Source organism: Juglans microcarpa x Juglans regia, chromosome 1D (assembly GCF_004785595.1).
Source record: "Juglans microcarpa x Juglans regia isolate MS1-56 chromosome 1D, Jm3101_v1.0, whole genome shotgun sequence".
Classification (NCBI taxonomy): Eukaryota; Viridiplantae; Streptophyta; class Magnoliopsida; order Fagales; family Juglandaceae; genus Juglans; species Juglans microcarpa x Juglans regia.
In genome coordinates, this window is record NC_054594.1 from 34,753,217 (window position 1) to 34,780,546 (window position 27,330).

Sequence of the window (27,330 nt, forward strand, 5' to 3'; positions counted from 1 at the left end):
TGTATCGCCGAGTGCTGTAGTTGTACAAGGGATTTATATCCAAGCTATTTGGGCCCTACATGGACTTTTTTGATTTCAGGGAATTTGGGTTGGGCTAATCTATAGTGTCACTCGAGCCCCTCATACTCTCAAACCTGAGAATGGTCGTGCCCTCGGCATGATCATGTTTGAACTGGATTAAGTTTGTAAAGGACACCACCAGTCGTGATCTTTAACCTGCAAATCGTTAAGTGGGCGGTGTGCTGTGCCTGTGACACCTTCGATTTTTAAATCAGTAATGAGTGAGAAATGATAATTTAAGAATGCTTAATCAGATTAATCAAAGGTTACTTGTTGCCCCTATATATAGGTATGGAGAATATTGGATGAATACTATGAACTAATTAACTTTGCACAATGCTTAGCTATTAGGAGGCTTATCCCTGATGTATTACAATTATCTAATTACCACGTGTTTCATATTCATAATGTAAGGTTTTATCCCTCCTTAGTCCCTAATAAATAGGTCAGCTAGGGTCTTCGTTAAGCTACAGGATTCCTTTGAGTCCTTTATCGATGATGGATCTTGGGCACCCAGTTTGGGCTAGACCAATATTAACTCCTACCCTTTGCCATGTAGCGATACTCTTGCCCTTCGCCGTTGATTATGTGGACTCCTATCCCTCCACCAGCATGACGAGAAGAGCCATCCACAAAAAGGACCGAGGGCTTTCCTATCGGGGCGACGACTATTTCAGGTGGGAAACCTGAGAATTCGACAATAAAGTCCGCCAACGCTTGCCCTTTCACGGCCTTCCTTGGCAAGTACTTGATGTTAAACTCACTGAGTTCGATTGACCACCCGACTAGCATCCCCTAGCTTTCTAGTCTCTACAACACTTTTACCAGTGGGCTTTCTGTGAGTATTTGATTGAGTGTGTCTGGAAGTATTGGCGTAACCTCCTGGCCGCTGCCACCAAAGCGAACGCTAACATCTCTATTCGCGAATACCTGACTTTTGCTCCCCTTAGGGCGCGACTTGTGTAATACATAGGTAGTTGCGCTGCCCCTTCTTCCTTGACAAAGACAACTGAAACGGTGTGGGGGGATACTGCTAGGTACGCATAGAGTGTGTCTTCTTCTATAGGCTACCTCAAAAGTGGCGAATTGGTTAAATGCTGCTTAAACTTTTGGAAAGCTTCGTCACACTCCTCGCTCCATGGGTGTACCTTTCGCAATACCCTAAAGAAATGGATGCATTTGTCCGTGGATCTAGATACAAACCTGTTTAAGGCTATTATTCTTCTCGCCAGTTGTTGCATGTCATTTAGGGGCAGCTTCATGTTCATAATTGCTTCAATTTTTTCTGGGGAGGCTTCAATTCTTCTTTCCGACATGATGAACCCTAGAAATTTACACAACCCTACTACAAATGTGCACTTTGTTGGGTTCAACTTTATCTTGTATTGTCGTAGTACCGTGAACACTTCCCTTAGGTCGACTAGATGTTGGGCAGACTCTTTGCTTTTAACCAACTGGTCATCCACATAAACTTCTATGGTCCGTCCTATTTGGTTCTTAAACATCCGGTTGACGGTTGCCCTTGCGTTCTTCAGGCCAAACAACATGACTTGGTAGCAATAAAACTAGGGGTGAAAAAAAAAAAAGATGAACTAGTTAACTAGACAGGACCAAACCGGTGGGTTTGGTCTGGTATCGAGTTTGGTCCAGTATTGGTTCAATTTTTCTCGAAATCGGTCTCATTTTTCTTCTTCTAATACCAAACCGAACTGGTTCATATATATATATATATATTAATTTTTTTATATTTTATAAAAACAATTATATGATTTTTTATATTAAATATATATAATTTATAATTATATATAAAATAATTTTGTATTATATGATAAACTACTAATTAATATAATTTTAAATTTTAAATTCCTATATAAATAACTATATATTATCACTAAAATCTGTTGTATTAGTAGTTATATTAATACTATATCATTATATATTATAATATACTATAATATATCACTATATTATATATTATAATATATCACTATAGTCTATAACATAATTGTAATATATATTATAATATACTACAGTATATTATCACTATATTATTATATACTATAATATATATGGAAAAAATAAAACCAAACCAGACCGGAACCGATAAAACTGGAAGTACCGGTTTAGGGGTGTAACTGGTATGGTATCGATTTTTCAAATCTCAAAACCGGTATATACCAGTTTGATTCTAAAATATATACAAAACCAGACCGAACCAAACTGGTTGCACCCCTAAATACAACCCATGATCTGTGATTAATGAGGTCTTTTTTTCGTCTGCTAAGTACATTTAGATTTGATTATAGCTTGAATAGACGAACCGTGGAGGTGGGAATAATGTGCTTTGACCATCCATCTGGGTAGCCTAGTCGTCGTCGCCTTCGATAGTGTATACTTCTCCCCCTTTGTTCCTCAGTTTTCACACATAACACTCTCGTGTTAGGGCTTGCTCACCTCGTGCTTCCTCACTTCACCTTGAGTTGGAAACTTCATCTTGAGGTGGTACGTGGATGTAACTGCCCTAACTGGGAGGGGTGCGCCTTCATGACTAAGAAATCGGCCATGGTGGTCACGGTATGCGTCCCTTTTCCTGTCATGACCGAGAGGGTAATGGCGCCTACCAGTTGGATCAGATCCCTAGAGAAGCCCTTCAATGGTGTCGACGAGGGTCTTAGCTTAGTGGCATCTATGCCCATCTGTATAAAGGCCTCCCAAAATAATGTCTGCGGATCTCCCATTGTCAATGAGGATACGTCTGGTAGTGTAATTAGCGACTAGAAGGGTTACCACTAACGCGTCATCATGAGGGTACAATACTCGTTCACAATCTTCTTCTCTGAAAGAGATAGTTACTGATGAGTCAATTTTTTGGTGCTTGGGCGACCTGTCCGCTATATAAATTTCGTCATATCTTGCCCTTCTACTATACGAGGATGCGTCGGCTCCAATGAATTTGCCTACTATTGTTTTGATTTCACCTAGGGGGCCTTGTCCCTATCGTTATTCTGAGGCGCCTTGTCCCTATCATTATTATGGGTGTCTTCTCTCGATGGGCGCCGCCTATCCAGGCTTCTGCTTCTATAGGGGTTGTGTCCTCTCTCAAATCGTCGTTTGGATTTTGCCTACTCCGCGACCATTCGTTCAAGCTCTCCAGTGCCCGCTAGCCCTGTCACTCTCTTCTTCATGGTCATGCAATCCTTTGTCCATTATGAGCTTGTTTGATGGAATTTGAAGTAGCGCCTGCCGGTTCTAGGCTGGCGGTATTCTCTTCCTGACTCTTCCTTTTCTTGCACGTTCAAATTATTGTGGATGAGTCGGGTATTATGATCTTGTCGCCTTTCATGCCTCCTGTCTTGGTGGCTCGGTGCAGCTTTCTTGTCTCCCGAAATGCCTTTGCGTTCCGCCTTTGACTCCCCTTTCCTTGGCTTTACAAGAGCCTGTAATGTATCTTCGATGTTGACAAAGTCATCCGTCCTATCCATGAACTCTCTCAGAGTAAATGGGGTCTTTCTAGCCAATTCAGCCATGAACGGGTTGCGTAGCCAAATCTCGCCTAACAGGATGGCTAGAGTGATCTTCTCGTCTTGGTCATCTGTCGTCAACCTTTCTTTATTAAAGTGGGTGAGGTATGTCTTTAAGCCCTCCTTTTCCCTCTGTTTGATGGTCAGGAGGTACATTGATAGAAGCCACGCCTCCTGTTGGACATAAATTGTGTTAAGAATTGCCTAACTAACTCTTCAAAGCTATCAATCAACCTCGACTGGAGCGTTCCAAACCATCCTCTCGTCATTCCCCTCAAAGTTAGGGAAAAAGATCGGTAGACAATTTCTTCTAGGAAATCTTGAAGTGTGATATACACCTTGAAGTCTCCAAATGATCTACCAGGTCCTTGGACCCATTATACATATCTATCTGTGACACTTTAAATTTCGATGGGAGTGGCACGGCCATTACTTCCGCGCTATAAGACAAATCTGTACGACTCAACAGTTGTTCCACTAAGGAGGATCCTCCCATTTTCTCCACCATCTCCTCGTACTTGTGGACGAGGCTGCGTAACTTGTTATGCAACTTCTTCTTTTCCACATCCTCCACGTCCACTCCCCTATTCCTATGTGCTTCTCATTCTCCCTATTCGCTATGGCCGAGTATGGTAGCATCACCAAGCTTAATGTTGCGGCGCTTGAGTTCTTCGTTCTCTTTCATTAGGTTTTTCATGACGTCTAATGCCATCTTCAACTTTTCTTCAGTTGTTGCTAATCTTGTTTCCATGTATGCAGGTGCCGCTTCCAATTCACGAGTTGCTTGAGAACGTGTCACAGTCAGCATGAGGGAACCAGGTTGAAGTCCAATGAAAAAATGAAATCACAATTATCCTATAGACGGTGCCACTGTAAAAGGACGTGTCCCACCACCAGTCGTGATAGTTAACCTGCAAATCGTTAAGTGGGTGGCATGGTGTGCTTGTGACACCTCTGATGCTTAAGTCAGTAATGAGTGAGAGATAATAATTTAAGAATGCTTAATCAGATTGATCGAAAGTTACCTATTGCCTCTATATATAGGCATGTAGAATATTGGATGAATACTATGAACTGATTAACTTTGCACAATACTTAGCCATTAGGAGGCTTATCCGTGATGTATAGGAATTATCTAATCACCACGTTAAGTCTTTTATGAATGATGGGCCTTGGGCCCCTAGTTTGGGCTAAACCAATATTAACTCCTCCAAAATTATTTGAATTATTTCCAATAAACTCAATTTTAAGATCTTTGTTGAACTTTTAAATGATCATTGTGTTCATCATATTCATTATCTTCTTCAAACATATTCACATAGTGATATTTCACCAAGAAAAGAAAGACTATTTTGTTCTATTTTGTTTCATATATTATTGGGCCATGTCGCTAAAGACTAGGACTTTGTCTTTTCAGCCGAAATATGGGTAGTGAAAGAGAAACTAAGCCAAGCCCACCATCCAGGAGACCGGAAAGAATCGGATCCGAGTCAGTCACCCGAGCCCAAATAGCTGACTTGTGGACGGTGACATCTGCGAGCACAAAGTTTAATCTCCAGGCCGCCACGCAGTTCTGTGTTCTTTTTCTCGACACTTCTCGCGGGCACCCAAAAAATGTTGTGATGTATGTGGTTTCGGATCGTGCGCGACTCCTATGATGCACATCTGACCTCACATCATAATTTGTGAGACGTGGCATGAATCAGACGGCTATGCTTTTGAAATGAAATCATAGAGAATGCTCGTGTACATCGTTAACGTGATCTGCGTCTGAGTGCTCACATATTGCTGTTTTCACTTCTGTACAAAATAAAGTTCACTATTTTTCCTACTCTCTCTGGGAAACTCTAGAAGTTGAGCGACTTTCCTATTTAGTTCCTCGGCAATCTCTCAAGTCTTCAAGCACGCAGTGTCTGGCAGCTTCCAATCCAATTCCCCCGTCTTTTCTCAAGAGCTCCTCTCACTTTCTATCTCACCTCGTCGACTCTCAGAGCAGTAAGTACCTCATTTCCTTTTTTGTCTCATTTTGCTTTGCTATTACGGGCTCCCACGGCTAGTAACTGTCTGTTCTCTGACATGCTTCCTTCTTCTTTTCTAGTCGTTCTTGGTATGGGAGGATCCTTCTTTTACGCTCTGTTTTGCTAATTTAGTTTATTTTAGTTCATGAGGAAATGGGTCGGTTTTGTTTTAGTGTTATGCTTCTGCGTGTGGTCTTGTGGGGTTCACATCAATTGATTAGGAGTTGAAAGACCTTGAAGGTGTTTGTGGGAAGACCTACACGGAACTATTTTTACAATTCGTTACTCTGGAAAGCCATTTAGACCTTAGAGGTTTTAATGTTCTAGAAGGGTTGTGGCTTGTTGCTTAATGCTGATTCATTGCCTTTTCAGCTTAAGTGTGGCTTAAGAACCGTGCTTACTAGAAATTACCCGAAGGCATCATCATCCTGAAAATTGAAAATAAACATCATTAAGTCCAAATATTAGTTGTGAAGAAGTTGGTCATGTCCTGTTAGGTTACAGCTCCACATTAATAACCTAGGAATTTGGTGCTTCTAGCTGTGTCTAATTCAAGGAACCTGCAATCAATGTGACTCGGTCACTCGAGTCATTTCTGGGCATAACTAGTTCTCATAATTACTGCGGTAAAAGTCAATGTCATGTTTAGGAAGAAATAAGCTTGAACATACCATATTCTTAAACTTAAAAGACCAATAAAGCATACGTTCCAACAATGAAAGGATTGTCCTCTTAGATATGAAACAACATTTTGGGGGTATAACATGTTGGAATAACCCCTTAACCAATAGCTTGAGCCTGGTTTTGGCTGTCACCCAACGTGGGACTTACCCACTCATGGTCGCATGTATATTGCAACAATTGTTTAATGCACATTCTCTCACTCCATAAGACCATATATTGCATTTTTTTTGAGACTTCGCGTTAACTTTTTGTTGAAAATTCTTGTTAATTGGAAGTCGCCAAGAAATTGGCCTCTTGTGAGGAGTTTGATCACCAATCTATACTGCACTCGGCTGATAAAGGAATCAAATATATTGTCATCAGGTGGAATAGTCGTTTTTGAGTAGACAAACTGAATCAACGCTGTTTAGCGTGTGAATTGAGTTTGTAGGCACTCATATAAGGTTAGCATTTGTTTTTTGCTCAATTTATGATTTTATTTGAGAATGTTGTGATTCATTGCAACTAACGTGGAAGGTTATTGGTTGCTCCTAAAGAAAGATGAAAGTCAACAGTTCAATATTAGGATTTTTTCTGTTGGTGCAGATTACACTCGAGAGGACTTGCTGACAATATTATTTCTACTACATTGAATCTCTGTCGTGTTGTTAGGACACGGTATCTATTGCAAGCTTTTTCTTCCAGTGCCACGTCTTTTGTAACTGTTTTCCAGAAAATTTCTCATCCTTGATTGAAAAGCCTGGCAAGTGTAGTCATCTCTCTATTTTCCCCTCCCATCTAATTCTATTTAAACAAATTTTAATGTTGTATGGCTAGTTTGTGTTTCTTACATCAGATGAAGAATCTGATATTTCTCGTGGTCTGTCATTTATATTCCCATATCGCTATGTCTGCAATGGTTGTCCGCTGACAACTTTGTTCGCAAAGTGTTGAGTGATATCTTCAGCCCTTCTGAAATTTGTCAAAATGCAGGAATGGCTGAACCAGAATACACCGTAGCATCAGATAGTGAAACCACAGGAGAGGAGAAATCATCTTCTGCTTTTCCAGAAATTGCAATAGGAATTGATATCGGCACTTCACAATGTAGTGTTGCAGTCTGGAATGGCTCCCAAGTAGAGCTCCTTAAAAACACTAGAAACCAAAAGGTGATGCGATCATATGTAACTTTCAAAGATGATACCCCTTCAGGGGGAGTCAGTAATCAGCACACCCATGAGCTTGAAATGTTATCTGGAGCTTCGATCTTCAACATGAAACGCTTAATTGGAAGAGTTGATACTGATCCAGTTGTTCATGCGAGCAAAAGCCTTCCGTTTTTGGTACAAACATTGGACATCGGTGTCCGCCCTTTCATTGCAGCCTTGGTTAACAATGTCTGGAGATCCACCACTCCTGAAGAAGTCTTGGCAATATTTCTGGTGGAATTAAGAGCAATGGCTGAGATTGCACTAAAGCGGCCCATAAGAAATGTTGTTCTCACCATTCCAGTTTCATTTAGTCGCTTCCAGGTGACCCGTATCGAAAGAGCCTGTGCCATGGCTGGCCTTCATGTCCTAAGACTGATGCCTGAACCAACAGCTGTGGCACTGTTATATGCACAGCAGCAGCAACAGACTATACGTGAGAATATGGGAAGTGGATGCGAGAAGATTGCACTGATATTTAATATGGGTGCTGGCTATTCTGATGTCGCTGTTAGTGCTACAGCTGGAGGAGTTTCGCAAATAAAAGCTCTGGCAGGAAGTGCTATAGGAGGAGAAGACATGCTTCAGAATATGATGCGACATTTGTTGCCTGATTCAGAGATCGTCTTCTCAAACCATGGGATCAATGAGATTAAATCAATGGGCTTGCTTCGAGTAGCAACCCAGGATGCAATCCACAGGCTCTCCTTCGAGACCAGTGTACAAATTGATGTTGACCTGGGAAACGGGTCAAAAATATGTAAGGTCGTGAACCAGGAGGAATTTCAGGAAGTCAACAGAGAGGTGTTCGAGAAGTGTGAGAGCCTCATAATCCAATGCCTGCGTGATGCCAAGATAGAACCCGATGATGTGACTGACATAATTGCCGTGGGAGGTTGCTCATTTATTCCAAAGATAAAGAATCTTATTATGACTACATGTAAAAGACAGGAGCTTTACAAAGGGATAAACCCAATGGAAGCTGCTGTCTGTGGGCAGCACTAGAAGGAGCAGTGGCTTCGGGTATAAATGATCCCTTCGGAAGTTTGGACTTATTGACCATTCAAGTTACACCCCTTGCTATTGGGATTCAGGCCGATGGAAACAATTTTGTACCCATTATACCTAGAAACACTACAATGCCAGCACGGAAAGAGTTAGCTTTCACAACTGTTCATGATAATCAAACTGAAGCGTTGATTGTTGTATATGAAGGTGAAGGGAAGAAGGTGGAAGAGAATCATCTTCTGGGATATTTCAAGCTCGTGGGTATTCCTCCAGCTCCCAAGGGAGTTCCAGATATAAATGTGTGCATGGACATTGATGCCTCGGATGTACTGAGAGTACTGGCTGGGGTTGTGGTGTCAGGATCTCAACAGCCTGCAATTCCTGTCATGGAAGTTAGGATGCCAACAATTGATGATGGGCATGGCTGGTGTGCAGAAGCTCTGCACAGAACTTTTGGGTCTAGACTGAACTTAGTTACAGTTCAGAAGAAGATATAGCGGTGGGATGTAAATGTTCAGTTTCATTACAACTTAAGTTGCTATGGTTTTTCAGGTTTCCGGTGATCCTGGACATATCGATTCTGTAAGAACTCTGTTGAAAGGTTATACTTGGTTTACATACATAAATAATAAATGTTGACTTCATGTACTTTAATTTGCTACTTTTATGCCGAGTTTGCATGTTATGATTTCTGTGTCAGCTACATTTTGTGTAATACAGTTTCGTGGTTGGCATTTTGTCATTACTTTATGATGCACTGGAATCTGGATGGTTAATAAATGTAAATTTTTAGCTGCTGAAAGTCACAATAACGGATTATTTTGCAATTACAGAAAGGAATTAAAGTAGGGCCTTTCTATCATTTAGGTAGTATTTAATTATTAGATATGCAATTAATGTAGAGATGTGGAGGACTTGCTTGCTAGTAAAGAACAGCGAGATAAGTTACGGTTCACCAATGGCAGAGGTGTTGGTTTGTTCATTGTTTGTTAGAAGTCGGGGTAATATTTTATTGAGCATTCGATGCATCTTAAGGAGTCTTGCAAGAAAGAAAAGTTCATTACATAGTGGTTTCATCATGAGGATTTTTTTCTTTCACTAGTTGTTTTGACAATAATAGCGAATATAGAACAGGGCACCTCTCTCTTTATTCATTTTTATTTCCCCATTATCTTCTACTTCTGCTTTCTCGCAATGTTAATGCAACAGTCATTTTTCAAGGTGCATTTTTAAGTTTATGGTGTGGCATCGGTCCCGTTAGAATTGGATTCATTGGATTAGAGACACGTGTCTTTTGTCCGAGCCTTGCCCTTTAGCATATAAGACTTGCCTTCGATCCACTTTCTGTTAGAACTGGATTGTGAAAGAGAGATGTGTCCCACAAGGGTACTTAGAGACTCTTGCTCTCTGTTCTTTCTATACATGAATGAGAGACAGTACTGTAAAGACAAACACACAAGACAACGTAAATAACAAGAAAATGGGGTTCTTATGGTGCCCCCTCCCACAATCTCACAAGAATTCTGTTTTTCCTTTCCAGTATGAACTTTAATTTAATATGCTTTCTTTTAAATCCTTGAGCACAAATGTTAATATTTTCTTTATTTCATTTGTGTTTTTTGGATTTGTTGGGAGTTTACCTCCACTATTATAGTTGGGGCTTATTTGATCTAACTACAAGTTCATGTATTTTTAGGATTCATAGGTAGTCACTAGATGAAGCGGGTCCCGACATCAACATTATTAATGATAGTTGTTGTATTATCATTAACATTATAGATGAAGAGAATTCCAACATCATGGACGGAGTGTCAAAAGATTTTATATTATATGGGTCTCCACTTCAGATCAATGTACCCTATACTTTGCCCTTGTCTCGGACCCTACCCATATATCATCAGACTATATATGCTCTTTTTCAGTCTCAAACACCAAAGTTATAGACGGTGGTTACAAGTACTACGATTACCACTTGCATGCTACGGTAGATGCTTTTGTAGCGGCGATGGTGAGAGCGGTGGGCGAGGATGTCAAAATTGTGGTGTCTGAAACCGGCTGGCCTACTGAGGGCAATGAGCCTTATACAACCATAGATAATGCCAACATCTACAACCTAAAGAAGCATGTGACGAGTATGGGAGGCACTCCGAGAAGGGCAGACTTGAATTTGGAGGCCTGCATATTTGCTATGTTCAATGAGAACCAAAACATAATACGGTTGAACACAACTATATATGGTACTTTTTACCCCAACCTTACTTAAGTATACCGATTATGGCGTTGAAGACAACAATTTTTACCCTTTTTGGAGTATAATTATGACGAATACTTGAGAAATATGACATTTTTAGTGGATTGCTTACTTATAGTATTACCCATTTGGCATGTAAATGAGGTACAGACCCTCAATCAAGCCCATTCAATTCACTTCATTCTGGAAATCATCAAATCACCCATGGGGATGGCTATATATCATGCAGATTAATTGGGCAGCACTTGGAATTTGGATTCTAAAATGTTTTGTTTGGATATATCAAAACGATGAACGAGATTAACTTTGCCATCCGACGGATGATGTTCCAGGAGTTTCACATTGGGATAGGTCTCAATGCGATCTATTCTATGTACAAGAGAACTATAGTTGGGGAACCTTATGTCAAATCCCAGTCATTGTCATCATCACTAGTTCACAACCCTTGTCCATATTCACCTGATCAGAGAGGTACTCCAAAAAACCCTGAAAAGGACACCTTCAGACTCGCAAACAACAAAGAATAAACTCCAAACTCTTTAACAGTATATTATAGCAGTACAAAACACTACCTGCTGAATGAACCCTGAACTCTGAGGGTAAAATACAAGGCCCAAGCTAGGAAGTAGTGAAACAACAGTAGACTCCAAATGGAAGGATCCCAAATCTCTTACGTCACTACTTAAGTAAAAGAACCTTGATGCCTAAATGACACCAGCTTCACGACAAAACACCATCCTCAGAACCAGATGTATATGTGTGTACAGGCAGTGTCGATCTGTAGAGTATCATGTCAATTTCAATTCCCAATGTTATGCAACAGTACTGTTTTATTTTTATCGTATTTAGAATATAAAATGTAGAGACTCCATTTTGACTTCTCAAACAACAAAACCCGACACATATTCCTACTAAAACTCTGCTACAACGTTGAAACCAACGCATTAAAATATGAGATATCAGCAAAATAATACAAGAACGACGTTACAAAATGAAAGTATTCAAATCTGAGTTATTTATTACTATTATTATTATTATAAACAAAGTCCAACCATGCAACCACGTAATATAAGTCCAAAAGATTCTATTACCTCAAAAAAAAAAAAAAAAAAAAAAAGTCTCGTTTTCACAAACAACAAAAAATAAGATTTATATATCAACTTTGAATCGAAACAGAGGCATTCCTTTCAAGTACTCTTTGGTGCTTCTAGTACAGTTCTATTTCCCACCATATGATTTCCAAAGCAAAATGTTCTCCGTCTCGACCACGCTGTCTTGTTCCGGTGCATGATGATGATGCTTTGCCCCCAAAACGTAGACTTTGTGAAGCCACAAACCTCAAAATGGGACATGGTGCACACCTTCTCACACCCCACCTAGCACGTCGTCGTCGCTGTGACTTTTCTTTTTTCCTCGAAGTTGAAGGCAGAAATAATTAATCAAATTATTAGAAGTAGTGTCATGGAGATTGTTAATTCATTATGTACTTTTTTTTCTTTCCCTTTCTCTCGGGTTCCATGCTCGATCAGAACCGTTGTGATACGGACACGTGGCGGCGTCTTAGGTGGGGAGAAACGATGGAGATTAGTCCACCAAGTGGGGGCCTCATCTTTGACCTGTAAATCATCTCATCGTATGGCCTCCTGTAGAACTTCAAGAATGGCAAGAACAACTCCCTAGACCTGTCGTTACGGCTGACGTGGCAATCCTTACGGAAAAACATGGCCGGTGATTGGAGAAACGAGGGCCGTGGGGTTCGAGGGTGGGAGATTTTGCTAGGCTCACTGTTGGTGGTACGCTGTGGCAACGGGGTTGAAGGGAACAGAGATTTCCTCGTTGGCCTAGTCATGTTGCTTCCACCGTAGATGCTCGCAGGTGGAGTTCTCGCAGCCGGTGATGCGAACGAGAAGGATCGAGCGTTGAGTGGGGAAATTAGTGCGGGGCCCAAAGAAGATGGTGTCGTGGGACCTACTTTCGAAGCTGACGTGTCAGTTAAGCTTAGGTACCAAGGTTTCAGCGAGTCAAAGTGGTGCGAGACCGTGAACGAGAAGCGGGAGGATGAGCATGAGCCGATCTTGGCCGTTGATTTCAAAGACGAAGGGTCAAACCGAAGGGACGATGCTCGTGGTCCTGGGTAGGTTGAGAAATCGTTAAAGTCCAGGGATTCTTCAAAATCTAGTGACGATACAACAATCGTGGCCGTTGATAACTCAACGAACGGCCTAGCACCCTGCATCCATTGAATATAACAGATGGTCAAGATTTTACTCAACACCTTATCAAATTTCTAATCAATTTGAAAATAATGTATGATCAGACATCATCTTCTGCATTTTCAATGCTGGAAACAAAAAAATAATCTAGAAAATTGACTTTTGAATATTTGATCAAAGAAAAGAAAAACCTCAACAATTCAGCTGAATTTCAACTGGTTTATCATACTAAAATATGAATTTTAAATTAGGGTTCAATAATCTATGGCAGGATTGTCGAAAGCCAAATGTGAAACGGGGCCGTTTTAGAATTGACTAAGGATGATATAATGGTGGTTTAAGTACTTAGAAAACTATAGAGCAATTATATAAAGGTGGTCCACTCAAACACTTAAGAAACAATGCAATATCCAAATTCAACGGTAATATTGGTACAAACTGGATTCCATGGAGAGCTGCATGCCCTCAACAGGGCATGGGTTTAAACACTTTTACCTTCCATAGATAAGAGAATAGAGATGGAGGATCAATGACAAAAGCCTTGTGCAGCCTGCCTGGGTAGTACTCTGCCACAATTTTCAGTGTAGCCAGCAATAAATTCATAAAACCCGATGCAGACCTGAAAAAGCCTGCATTGCATCATGCTTTCAAAGTAAGCTCGATGCTTAATGCTTATATATATATATATCCCTTAAATAAGATTTGCTCAATGAAATTAAAATTTAAAAAAAAAAAAAAAAAAAACTTTATTTTTATTATGTACTGGCAAAGCAAAAAGTAGAATCCTGGGTACGTATTTCTGCCGGAGATCATTTCTTTAAGGAAGCTACAGCTTTGAAATTGACCAAATCTAGGAGAGTACAAGCTCCAATTCCCAATAATACCCCTACACTGCCGAACCATTATTCGGACCTCGACCATGATAGTTCAGGGGCACTCCAGACACTTTCTTGAGAATATCTCAGAGACTGCCGGTGCTCCGACATAGTGGCGTGCCTGGAGCCATTGACCAGGTTGCCAAGTACAGTAGCATGCGTACAGATTTGAAGTCAATATTCTAAAATGGCTAAAAGCATAAAACTAGACATGAATTTCGAACCTATATGAACTTCAAAAGGTTGGTGTAGTTATTCTGAGTAAACTTACTCGCGTCGAGAAGAAGAACGAAGTGCTCGACGTTTTTTGGCATGGTTTGGATGGCAACCTCCAGCGTAAACACCAGCAAACGAGTAAACCTAAAAGAATTAAAATTAACAAGAAAGAAGAATTATTACGAGTAATATTGTGAGACTTGTTACAACGTCGTTTACGACAAAAACTTCCAGTTTCATGTCTGGATACTCACAGTTTTTGGGAATGGAATTTCTGGTAATCTTGCTTAATCCGGAAAATCTGTAACAAAGGTAGAACAATTTTTTCTGAGTCCGATCTCGACTCACTCTCTTGCATTTTCAACAAAAAGAAAAAAAAAAATAGAGCAAGTAACTGGGGAGTTACCAAAATAGGTCTGGATTCTTCATCATGACCGGCCACATAAGCAACGCCTTCGGCGATCTCAGCTGAGAACTCATCTGCTATCAAGTGATCTATGTCCAAAATGAAACAAGCGAACAGATTATTACAAAACAACCATAGACTTACTTCAATTTTGAATTATTATTATTATTATTTATTTTTTTATTTTTTATTTTTGGTGTCGTGAGGAAGTGACTTTAATCATTACGGGGAATTTAACTTTAACGCTTAATTCAAAGTGGAAAAGCAAGATTCTTAATTTGCTTATTGAGACAAAAAGAAACGAAACCGGCAACGAAAAGGCTGGTTGCAAAGACGGGTGGGAATAGCTTTTGAGGAGTAGAAGAAGGAAACGTTTACCTGTGCCAATACCATCTCTCCAGGAAAGGCAAGCTCTTAAGTTCTTCGCAGCTTTCTTCACACTATCTCCTTTTGCTTTCAGAAACCGTTCTACGCAAGCCTTGTTGCAGAACTTCTCCTATCAACAATAGTGCCACATATATATTAGTGTAAAGCCATGACAAAACTCATAACGGAATTCCAGAAAAAATGATTAGCTTGTCTATCTCAAGTACATGGAACAACTTGAAGAATTTAACGAAGAAAGATACTTTTAGCTGAACAGGCTAGCTACTATTTACTCTCTATAGAATGAGCTTTCTATACAGTTAAGCAAACCACGAGATCATGCACGATGGTTCTTTGAGAAAAAAAAAATACACAGAAAGAGAGATATCAGAGAGGGAGAGAGAAGTAGCAACAGTAAGACGTACAGATCTTTCAAACAGAGATGCTCATTGTTTCAAAGACGTAGCAAATTAAGTTTGGTGACAAATAGCGTAATAGTAAGAAAGAGAACCCAGCTCCCACCTGCTTTACTGTAAGGGGGGCTTGTTTTCTGAGAAGCTCCAGAACAGCTTCAACCCTGCCATCGTCTTTCTGATCCTTCTGCTCTTTCTTTCCCATTTCAAGAAAACTTACGAGTCTCCAAGAAAACACGAATATACCAGACTTCTGCTTCACGCAACCATAAAAAACTCCCAATTCGTAGCAGAAAGAGATGGAGAGAGACAGAGATATAGGGTTCAATAAAAAGTGAGGGTTAAGAGCCCGTATTTATAGCAAACGACGGCTAATAACGCCGTTATAAGCTCATATTTGCGCATGCAGGCATTAAATAAAATGCACTCTCAACCTCACAACATTATTGCTTCGGTCAATGCCAATGTGTCATCGCAAAGACGGTACGATGGCGATTCCTAACGGAAAACGTCACGTGCCCGACCCTACTGGGACCATCGATTGGTCATGGCTTCCTTAGTACTTTCCACTCTTGCCCCTCCTCTCCGTTTAATCCTCCTTGGTTTTGGAAAATGGAGTTTCCATTTTTAGACTCCTATGTTATATATATGTGCTGCGTCAGAGGAGTGTTACAATTTACAACCCCATTTTCACGAAGGAGACATGAAATTGGATTGTCGTGTGAAAAAAGCATGCAGAAAATGGCATTTGATGTAAATATTACACGAGAGAGAACGTTCTGTGTTGGCAAATTTAAATAGGGTTAATATTATTATAATTTGCTGACTAAGCACTGTGTGCGAGTAATAATGGGACCAAAATAAAATCGAACATGTGAAGGGATAAAAAAAAATTAATTAATTAAATTAAGGGTCACATTCACACACATGAATCACATGATACACAGTAGTTGTATAGTTTTCAGGTACTTGGGTTGGACAGAGTTTTGTACGTTCTGATTTATTTGTAGGCTAGGCAATTTGCTTTGCTTTTACGGTTTACCTGTATCTTTTCTTTTGCTACTTTTGGGCGTTAAAGATGAGTTTAATTTAACTGTGAATAATAATATTTTATAAATTTTATTAAAATGATTTTTTTTAAAAAAAAAAATTTGAGATGAGTTTAAAATGTATAAAATAAGTTGAGATGAATTTAATTTTTTTTATGTAAAATTAAAAAAATAATGAGTTTCATTAATAATTAATTTAAGATGAGTTTATGAGTTGAATTTGTTGTAATAACCAAACCAAACATAGTGTCAATATAACAGTAGTGTACGTTGCGGTATATATAATTCATATCACTCATTTTATTTTATTATTTTTTGTAGAATTTATTTGACTCAAAGGTATAAGTATATATATTTTTAAACATATTCTTTCTATTTGAATATATAAACAATTGGTACTGATCATTAATTAATGTAGAATTAATATTACACGTTCAAAGCTGTGAAAACACGATCGAGGCATTGCACATTAACACAACACGTAGTCCCGTAAGTCAAAACATTGGTATTTGTCGTCCATTATATATTCGTTCTTTGTTTTCCACAAGTCCGTGGTTGTCACGGCGAAGACCCGGCCTCCGTAGCTACTAGGTGGAAATTCCAGGACATTCTCCACGTGTCGAGTACTTTTTAATAATATATAAGTACATTGTACAAATTATTTAAAAAAGAAAATTCTACGCAGCACATTTTTATTTCATTTTCATTTAAAATTTAACATATTTATTATTATTAAATAATAAAATAAATATATCACATCTTATATAATAAAATAAAAATTTAGTATATATCATTAATAATAGCAAAATATCGACACTTTTAAATACTAAAAAAAAGAGAATTTATAATAATGAGTTGAGATTAATTGAGAGGAGTTAAGGATCCATTAAGTCGAATTTCCCAAAACCAAAGTTGTAAGTAGGTCTATGCTGGGGGGGGGGGGGGGGGGGGGGCCAAAAAAAAAAAAAGGAACGAGTTAAAAGCCTTATCGTGATGATTTGATTAAAATAATAACATAAAAGGTGGTATTTAGCTAACGATTTGTTCCAATTGTCCACATTCAAATGTGGGAGAGATTCTCTCTTTACCTAAGCTTCTTCCTTTTTCTTTTTCTTTTTAGGGAAATCATTAAAATAATAATAAAAAAGAAAACCCTGATCTTCTCTCTCTGATCTGATTTGCGTGTGAATATCCAAAGTAATTGAGATATGATGATAAGAGAGAGTTGGGCGAGAGATGAGGACTTTGGTGGATATGATACTGTTGGTTCGCAGACCTCCCACGTGGCCTCAGTGTCCTAAAGTTGCATCCTTATTCCTTAGTTCTCACCTACCCTTTGAAATCTTATTTCTTTTTCTTTTTCTTTTTTCTAATTTTTTAGTACTGATTTCAAAATTTGAAACATTACCCTCCCTTCTCATGATCTCACATGCACCACCCCACCCCCTAAACTGTATCATTATCATCGTTGAATCATGTCCTTTTTAAATTCAAATAACCTATTCCTATTGCTTTCCTCTCTGGCTGCTACTCTCTCTCTCTCTCTCTCTCTCTCTTCCCCTATTAAAAACAAATTAAGGTGAAACAGTGACTTCGTTAAATATTAAATGGAGTACTATATAAAATTAGGAAAGTTGCAGTTCATATGGGAAGCTTCTGTCTGTTGTTGTAACTTTATATGGTTACGTACATGTAATAGCTAGGGGATGTTGTCAACATGAGAGACGTGCTAGCTGGGCATGCAGGCATTTCAGAACTTGTGAGCAACTGACTGGCTAGTTATTCATGTATAATAACGTCCATACGAAAAAAGCATTAATTAAAAAAATGCTTCGTTGTGTTGCCCATTTGGGAACTACTTCTGTCTGTGAAGCTTGTATGAGAGTTTTTAGGCAACTACTCCGCTTTCAGCACGTACGTACATTAATGTAATTAACGATCGAGTTATAAATACCATGCCATTATTATTTTTAGCTTATTGGTGATGGTTACAAGTCATTTAATTAAATCATTACAAGTCCTTTAATTAACATAGGCAGGAGACCGGCAGTGCATGTTTTTTTTTTTTTTTCTAAAAAAAAAAAAAAACAAGATTAATGGTTTAGAATGTCTGATTTTGACGCAATTTTCTCTGACTCAGAACGGGATTAATTAATTATTATGTTTGTTCCATGTATTAGTTTATAAAACTAATTAAATGGTGTGAGCTAGATAAAATCTGGCAGCAATCATCACACAGAAAGTTGCCCTGTCACACTTTTTTTTCATGATCTCTCTCGTCCCTACCAAATGACCACACATGATCATTACGTTGTCGATCCGTCTTCATCGATCTCTTATTGCGGATTTTCTTAATTAAATTGTGTCGCCACCTCTCGTGGTCCTCTGCATTTTAAGCTTGTCATCGTGCCCTCTTTTCCCACCTCTGAAACGTGGCATGTGTAATTTAATTGTCATCTATTTTAACGAGTTATTACCACTAGTAAATCCCTCTTTAACATGTCACAGCTAGCATTTACTGAAAATTCTCTAATCTGCTCTTCGCATGATATATTACACCAAGATAACGTACAACACCCGTAGGTAAATTAATAATATTGTTCATTACTCAGAAAACCCGAACCTCAATCAACAATGTAAAAAACGTAATTTCAGTAATATAAGGTAAAAGTTTCAAATAGACAGATTTTGTATAGATCTTTTATAAAAATGTGAGTTTCATTAAAAAATAAAAGATTTTTTTATACTTTTTTTATAAGAGAACTGCGCGAGACTTGTTTATAATTTGAAGTTTTAAGAAATCATTTTTCTATTATTTATATGGAAAATATTAACATAAATAACTCCACGTTAAAGGTTGATGTACAAATCACATTATCCGTATAATTTATATGAATAATATTAAACGGTATCAATATATTATATAAAAAAAATTGATAGAATTTCAAGATTGGGAGTATATATGTGTCGGCAAATTGTAAGACGTGGTCAAACTGACAACAATCACAAGTTTGGATAGTGATGTGAGAATTTTTTTATTTTAGAAGAAAGTTAAAAATATTATTAATTTAATATTATTATTGTTTTGAGATTTGAAAATATTGAATTGAGATTTGAAAAAGTTAAATTAATTTATTATATTTCATGTGAGAATTTTAAAAAATTATAATAATAAGATAAGATGAGATAAAAATTTTATGTCACATTCACTTGCCAAACCTGCTTCCATATATTCAAATCAAGATGGAACAGGAGAGTGTCATGCAAACTTCATACTATATTACTTCATTAATACGCCATGGTACGACGTCGTTGCATGTTGTTCCTTATATATATAATGCGAGCATGTGGATCATACGCGTATTAATCTTTGCATAAAATGAGTGACCGAAAGTAAAAAAAAGGATCAGTACTGCCGAATGTTTGAAAAATTGACATTTATATGTTTATATATATTTTGAATAAATATATATATATATATATATATATATATATATTATTGAGTGGTTAACCTTAACCCTTTCAAATCGGAAAGGGGGAAGTAGTACTACTGGTACTACGTAAAGTAGAGGAGGGAGTTGTGTCTGTCTGTTAACGTTGTGAAAAGGCAAAGAACGTGTGCGCAAGTTGCGAATGGAATCAATTACCATCATTTCGGATTGGACATTTGCGACACAACCGAACAAAACATTATATCTTTAAGGAACCGTTACAAAGACAACTAAACAATGTTGACTACAACCTCAGGCTCACATGATACCACGATGCTTTTCTTTGCTTGGGGTGGGGGGGTAGAGGTCCCCCGTTACCTTTGTGACTGAAAGTCCCCACCATTGAGGAAAAAGGTTTGGTGCCCCCGCAGCTTTGGCCTCGCTCCTTAATTTCTTCTTGATATTTATATATAAATATCGATAAAAATGATATTTACATTCTTAAAATATGTAATTTAAATTTACTCTTTAAAAAAAAAAAAATAAATATAGAACATAAAAAAATATTTTTTAATAATAAACTTTATTTTTTTTAAAAACAGTATATGCAACTTATACGCCTTAAAATTATATCTAGTATTATTCAACCAATAATATAAAAAGAGAAATTGTTAAAAAGTATTTAAATTCAAAAATTATATTTATAAGTTAGCTAAAGGACGCACTTTACACATGGTTAATAAGATATGGTTTAATTTATAAAATAAATTAAAAAATTTAAATATTACAAATCAAATTATACGTATCTACATTTACTATAAATAGAAAAACTCTTTCATCTTTTATCAATTAATTAAGCTGCTGACAGTAAACTATTATTATCTATGACGCATATTTTCTATGATTAAGGGAAGTTGATCTGTCTAATCACTGATTAGGAAGATCATCACAACTCATGTGAGGGAATGCAAAATGCAGAATAGATAGTTTGTAGGCATTTAGGGTTGTTAAACTAATACAACCAAATGTCAATGCGAGACAAATTATATATCGTTCATCAGAGTACTTTGTGGTCATAACCTCTTTTTATTTTTTTCTTTTTTTTTTCCTATTAATTAAACGGCACAGCTTGATGATCAAGTTATTGTTTTTTTTTATGTATTTTTTTAAAGGTTAATGTTCGGCCAACTTCCAAAATATTATATTCACACATATCCGATTGAATAGTGAGATGTGTTAAAATGATTTATAAATAATAATAAAATGATTAATTAAAATTAAATGATATAAGATATGATAAAATCATGTAACCTTGTATCCCAACGGACCCTTAATTTAAATTCATGCTTTAAACCAAGATCCCTTCTTCCCAGAAACGGTGAAAAAAAACAAGAAACAAAAAAAAAAAAAAAGAAGGAAGTACGTTAAAGTAGAAGTAAATAAATTAAGGATCGCTGGCTTGCCGTAAAGAACACACTTGTTCAAGTGAAAGTGCTGATGATAATTGAGTTTTGTCTTTAGGCTTTAAGCGTCTTCTTTTTTTCTTTTTCTTTTTAAATTTTGAGACAGTGAAGTGACGGCATGATTAGAGAAAAGCAAGCATATCTTCAAGTTATTAAAGGAGATCACACCAACGATTATTTACAATCTTAGAGTACTTAATTACCAAATCACATGAATCATATCTTACCTTTAATCTTTAAGCTTATGCTCTATATTAACTAAAAAGTCAATAGGGAATTAAGCTATATGTTAAAAGAGAAAAACTGTTTTTTTATTTCTTTTTTATATAGAGTAGACGGTAATTTACTTACTTGGACAATAACTAAAATAATAATCTAATTTACCAAGATCATAAATGATCTTTGTAATAGAAAAATGTATGCGATTTATGACGGCTTTGTACAATTATAATTATATTATTGATATAATTTGTTTACAACTCATTTTATAATAAATTAGTATGATGATCATAATGATGTCACTTCATCAAAAATATTACTTTTTTATTTATTTGAATTTCAGATTTTATATAAATCATTTCAGATTTTATAATGCGATGGTTCCGGCTCGACGTACGTGAGACATCAAATTCACTTTACATAAAATAAATTTTACAAATTAATGCACTAAATCAAACCGTATCATTTTGTAAATATTACATGATTTCATATAGGCATGACATTTATGTAATAAAATCTAGGTTATGTGATTTTTAATAAAAGAATATATATATATATATATACACATTGTGAGATCAAGAGTAATGAATAATAATAAAAAATGTTAATATATTTAAGAAGAATTTACTTCTTCATATGTCAATTATTGATATGTTGAATATTATTATATTTAAAATTTAAAAGAAAACTAACAAAATTAATCTTGTAAGTAAAATTATAATTACATATAGTGTTAAGATATAAAATAAATAATAAAAGTCACATCTTCTCATAAACTTAAACTTTTAGAATAAGTGGTGATTCCATATGATATCAGAGCAGAAGTCCTAAGTTCGAATCTTGATTTTACTCACAAGTAAAAAAGAGTGTTAAATTATAAAATAAATAATAAAATCTATATTTTTTCTTAGTTTAAAATTTTAAAGTAAGTTGTAATTTAAGCACAACTCATTAAGCACAACTCTATGTTGCACGAGGGGAGTGTCAACATAGGGAGTAGGGAGTATCTTAGTTGTGGGCTGGTACATTAGGAGGCATTGGGAGATGAGACATACATTATACACAATGATGGAAAATGGTAAGAAAATGTCAAACTCACTCAGATATACGAATGTCTGAGGAGACCCAGATCAGAAGTGCGGCCTCCTTAAAGCCTGCGATCCCCTGCTCACAGCTTTCAATTATCTTTTGGACCTTATACTATCTATCATTCATGAATTTCATCCTCCCTCCCCTCCGTACATGCTTCCCCTTGTATCTTTGCCTCTTGTTTTTTTTCCTCCGCAATTATTAAGGGACAGTCTCCGTGACTTCTAATTGTATTTTTGTGATAATTTTGTTTATATTTGTTGGTACATTTTTTTTTCCAGACTCTTTTCCATTCCCCTCTCTCTCCTGCGATCAGTACAATTTTAAGATCCATGAAAAACACGTTGATAGGAAAAATGATAGTTACAGTTATGAGTGTGCAAGTGTCGCGTAATCAGTTTAAAAAAAGTGAATAAATATGAGACTTACATGATGAGAAAATTAATTTTTTAATAGTAGACCTACTCTTTTTCAAAGCGACTGCATGACGTTTGCGTACTCTACGATTGTATGTAGCATTACTCATTTTCTGATCATCTGACATTATATCAATAGATAATAAATGACTATATTTTAAAATGGTGATATAATATTTCCTTATATTCCCTTCAAGTTTATGGATTTAATTTCCTTTTATAAAAAGTTACAAACAAACCATATTGAATCCTAAACCTATTCTTGGTTTCTAAAAGTGAGACAAACGTATAAAAAGATTTGTTTGGGGCCTTGGGCTACACCATTCCTGTCCATTCAATTGGGCCCGATGAGATGAGTAGAACCTCTACTACAGTAATTAGCCCAAAAACAATGAACATTAGCCTTTTTTTCCGGTTTTTCGCAGGCCCATAAACTCATTAATATATTACCCAAAATAATCCCACTAATAAAAAAGGATATAGTTTAAAAAGTAAAAAATAAAAACTTCAATCTTCACCAGAAAGCTCGCTTTGCTGACCCTCTGGTTGCATAAACTTGTGTATTTATGTTTCTGATTTTGATGAAATCCGATTTGAGACTTTTACTGAGCATTAGCGTTGGTTGAGATATTTTTTTATTTTATTTTATTTTATTTTATTAAAGATGTCAAATTTTGCACGTTAGCTGATTTATTTCAAAATTTAGCATTGGATTATTCACTATTCTTTCTATAATAATAAAATATTATTATTATATTTATTTTTTAATGTTTTTGTATTCATATATTAAATTCATCAAATTAACTTCATTTTCATTCTCGTTATTTTAAAAAACAATCAATACATCAAAATAAATCCAAAAGAAACACAACTCAAAATATGTGATCAAGAGGGAATTTTGATGTGAAAGAACGGCTTGGGGACTCGGAGAAGAAATTTCAAGAGGAAGCTATAAAGAAAGAAGTTGGAAAGAGCGATGTGAAAAACGACTTGGGAAAAAGGAATTTCGAGAGAAGGGAGAGACGTTACCATTGGAGGTAAGGAAAAGAGAGAGAATAAGATTGTTGTGCAATAGTTCCGTACAAAGTTGTTAAACAATTACAGATCATACCCAATATGTTATAAAGCCTACGAAGTTGGGTCAAGTTGAGGAAAGAATAAAAGGCTGAGAAGAAGAAAGCTGAAGTGGGCCAAGAGACCATTAGCTAAACGGGGCGTTTTGGAACTATTTCAGAAGGCAACTTACATGAGAAGATGGCCAACAATGCTACGTGGGTCACGTCTATATTCTAGAAAATGATTATGTTATTATAATCTAGTAGTTTACCATTTTATCTTTTTGTAATTCAATTTTAGAATTCCATGTGTAAGCAAATAATTGGGGAAGTTAGTTACCTGTCTGAAAGGGAATATAGGAAGGGAGAACATAAATGATTTCCTTAAGCTTTTTAGAATATTTTCTGGAGCTTCTCATAGGCTATGGAGGTTGGGTGTACCTTGAATATACCTATTATCAACACATTTCTCTTTGAATCTCTATTGTTTCTAGTTAATTCTATTACAAAATATCAAAAACCATTACAATTGGTATCAAGAGCACCGATCCTTCATGGCTGACAACACACATTTCAAACACCATGAGGTCCTTCAGCGCCAGGATGCCCAGGAAGAAAGGATCCACTCGCAGGAAGAGAGGATGCACTCCATGAGAGAAGATATTGCCCAGCTCACTGAAATGGTGCGCACCTTAGTCACCAACCAAGCTACCCAGGTAGTCCATCGAGATCCAAATATGCACCAACACAGAGAATTCCATGATTTTCACAAATAAGGCCAACGGAGAGTCAAGCTTGATTTTCCTTATTGTGATGGAAGCAACCCAGCAGGGTGGGTCTTCAAGGCTTCCCACTATTTTGAGTATCACCAAACACCACCTACATAGAAACTATTAATGGCTTCTTATTACATAAAGGGAGATGCACTAATTTGGTACCAAGATGCAGCAAAGACGGGACAATTTAATAGCTGGGAAAGTTTTACAAAAGCATTGTTACTTCGCTTTGGGCCAACAGCCTATGAAGATCCAATGGAAGCACTCACCCACCACAAACAAGTCACCAATGTAGTCAATTATAAGGCTCAGTTTGAAGCACTCTCGAATAGGCTGAGGCCTCCCAAAAACACACAAGTTGAGCTATTTTCTCAGGAGGTTGAAGGATGAGATTCGACTCCCCGTGCGAATGTTCAACCCACTAAGCCTAAATGATGCATTTAGGCTAGCCAAAGTTCAGGAGGAGTACTTGGCCAACTCTAAAAAGTATGTGAAAGGATGGGTGGAGAATAGCATTGGGTTCTCAAATTCAAGTTTTAACTTGGGACCTCACTATAGTATGTGTTCTCATTGTGAAGAAAAGTGGAGTTCCTCCCATGTATGCAAATCACCTCGAGTCTATGTACTTCAAGGGTTTGATGAGAGTGGGGAGGACAAAGGGGAGGAAGTTTATTTTGACTCACTCGGTGGGGCAAACACACACAGAGTAGCAAAAAATGAGTAAAAGTTGGAACTCTCTCTAAATGCTATTACAGGAACTCTAAATCCCAAAATCATGAGATTATGTGGTTCGATTGGAGGTGAAGTGGTGGTGATCCTAGTGGATTCATGAAGTACTCATAACTTCCTAGATCCCTCCATTGCAAGAAAGGCTTGACTCTTGGTGGACACTACAAAGAGGTTGAAAGTCAGCGTGGCTAATGGGGAGATGGTGACCAGTGAAGGATTCTGCCAGAACACCCCCACCAAACTGCAAGGTACTTAGTTTAACATTCTCTTCTATTTGTTGACTTTGGGAAGGTATGATGCTGTGTTGGGAGTACATTGGTTAGAAACCTTGGGGTGTATCACTTGGGATTTTTTCAAACTAGTTATGGAATTTCAGTGGAAGGGTAAGAAGATGGAGTTAGTGGGTCTAAGGCTTGGGAGGCCATCCTTCCAGGAAGGCAAAAAGGTTAAGTTCAACAGTAGCAATGGCTCTAAGGGGGTTTTAATTCAGCTAAGGGCAATGGAGCTATTACCACAGTTGGATAGCACAATACATAAACCTTTTAACAATCATATTAACCTATTGCTACAACATATGAAATTTTTTTTTAGGAGCATGTGGGGTTACCACCTAAAAGAGCACAAGACCACAAAATCATCCTTAAAGTAGGAACTCCCCCATTTCAACAGAACCTTATAGATACTCATTTTATCAAAAAACAGAGATAGAAAAAATTGTGATTGACTTGTTAACATCTGGTATGATTAGACCCAGCTCAAGCCCCTTCTCCTAGCCTATTTTGTTGGTTCAAAAGGCAGATGACAGTTGGCGCCTATGTGTGGACTATAAGGTCCTAAATCAGGAGACCATCAAGGATAAGTTCCCAATCCCAATCATTGATGAGTTGCTAGATGAGTTATTTGGCTCGGTGGTGTTATAAAAAATGGATTTGAGGTCTGGGTACCATCAAATCAAGGTGACCCCAAAGGATGCTCCCAAAACGGCATTTCGTACTCATGAGGGCCATTATGAGTTTTTGGTGATGCCATCACCAATGCACCCTTAACATTTCAAGGGTTAATAAATGAGATTTTTAAGGAGATTTGTTGTTGTTGTTGTTGTTCTTCTTCTTCTTTTTTAACAATATACTTGTGTATAGTCACAGTTTAGAGGACACTTAAGTCACCTTAAACAAGTTCTAGAGGTCTTATCTCAGCACCAGTTGTATGCCAAGTTGTCTAAATATAAGTTTGGGGTGCATGAGGCGGAATATTTGGGACATGTAGTGTTGGGTGAAGGGGTGAAGGCAGACCCAAATAAGGTGGCCTTGATGTTGGAGTAGCTAGTTCCTATAAACTTAAAAGCCTTACGAGGTTTCTTGGGTTTAATGGGCTACTATAGAAAATTTGTAAGGAACTATGGCCTTATAATTGCTCCTCTAATAGCTCTTCTAAAAAAGAATGCCTTTGCATGGAATCAAGAAGCCATTGTGGCCTTTAAGCAGTTAAAAAGGGCAGTTTCTCAGCCCCTAGTTCTTTGGCTTCTAGATTTTACACAAACATTCATGATAGAATGTGATGCTAGTGGATGTGGGATACGGGTAGTCCTCATGCAAGGGGGCAACCAATTTCCTATTTCAGTAAGGCCTTAAAAGAAAAGGCTTTGACACTTTCTACTTATGAGAAGGAGTTACTTTCACTAGTGTCAGTAGTGAAAAGGTGGAGACCCTACTTATTGGGACAATCGTGTTAAAACAGACCAACAGGCCTTGAAATTTTTGCTAGAACAAAAGGTGGGAACCATACACAGCAGAAATGGGTCACCAAACTCATGAGTTATGACTTTAAAATTGAGTTTGGAAGGGAAAATAAGGTGGTCGATGCTCTCCCTAGAATGCATGACAAG

The 27,330-nt window shown here is 37.3% G+C and overlaps 2 protein-coding genes across 2 annotated transcripts; one reads left to right on the forward strand and one right to left on the reverse strand.

The window, feature by feature from the left end:
- Positions 1-5,386: 5,386 nt before the first annotated feature.
- LOC121256400 (heat shock 70 kDa protein 8) lies at positions 5,387-9,126 on the forward strand. Its single transcript, XM_041157199.1, is given in 3 exon segments — positions 5,387-5,576; positions 7,256-8,464; positions 8,467-9,126. Coding segments are annotated over 2 exon segments (1,716 nt in total). The 5' UTR covers positions 5,387-5,576; positions 7,256-7,257; the 3' UTR covers positions 8,976-9,126.
- A 2,587-nt stretch (positions 9,127-11,713) lies between these two features.
- On the reverse strand, positions 11,714-15,555 carry LOC121239140. The gene is made up of 7 exons (XM_041136289.1): positions 15,328-15,555; positions 14,818-14,935; positions 14,440-14,528; positions 14,288-14,334; positions 14,089-14,177; positions 13,438-13,571; positions 11,714-12,959 (listed from the first exon to the last, which is right to left on the reverse strand). The coding sequence occupies exons 1-7, from the start codon at positions 15,421-15,423 to the stop codon at positions 12,255-12,257; spliced, it is 1,278 nt and encodes a 425-aa protein (XP_040992223.1). The 5' UTR covers positions 15,424-15,555; the 3' UTR covers positions 11,714-12,254.
- Positions 15,556-27,330: the final 11,775 nt, after the last annotated feature.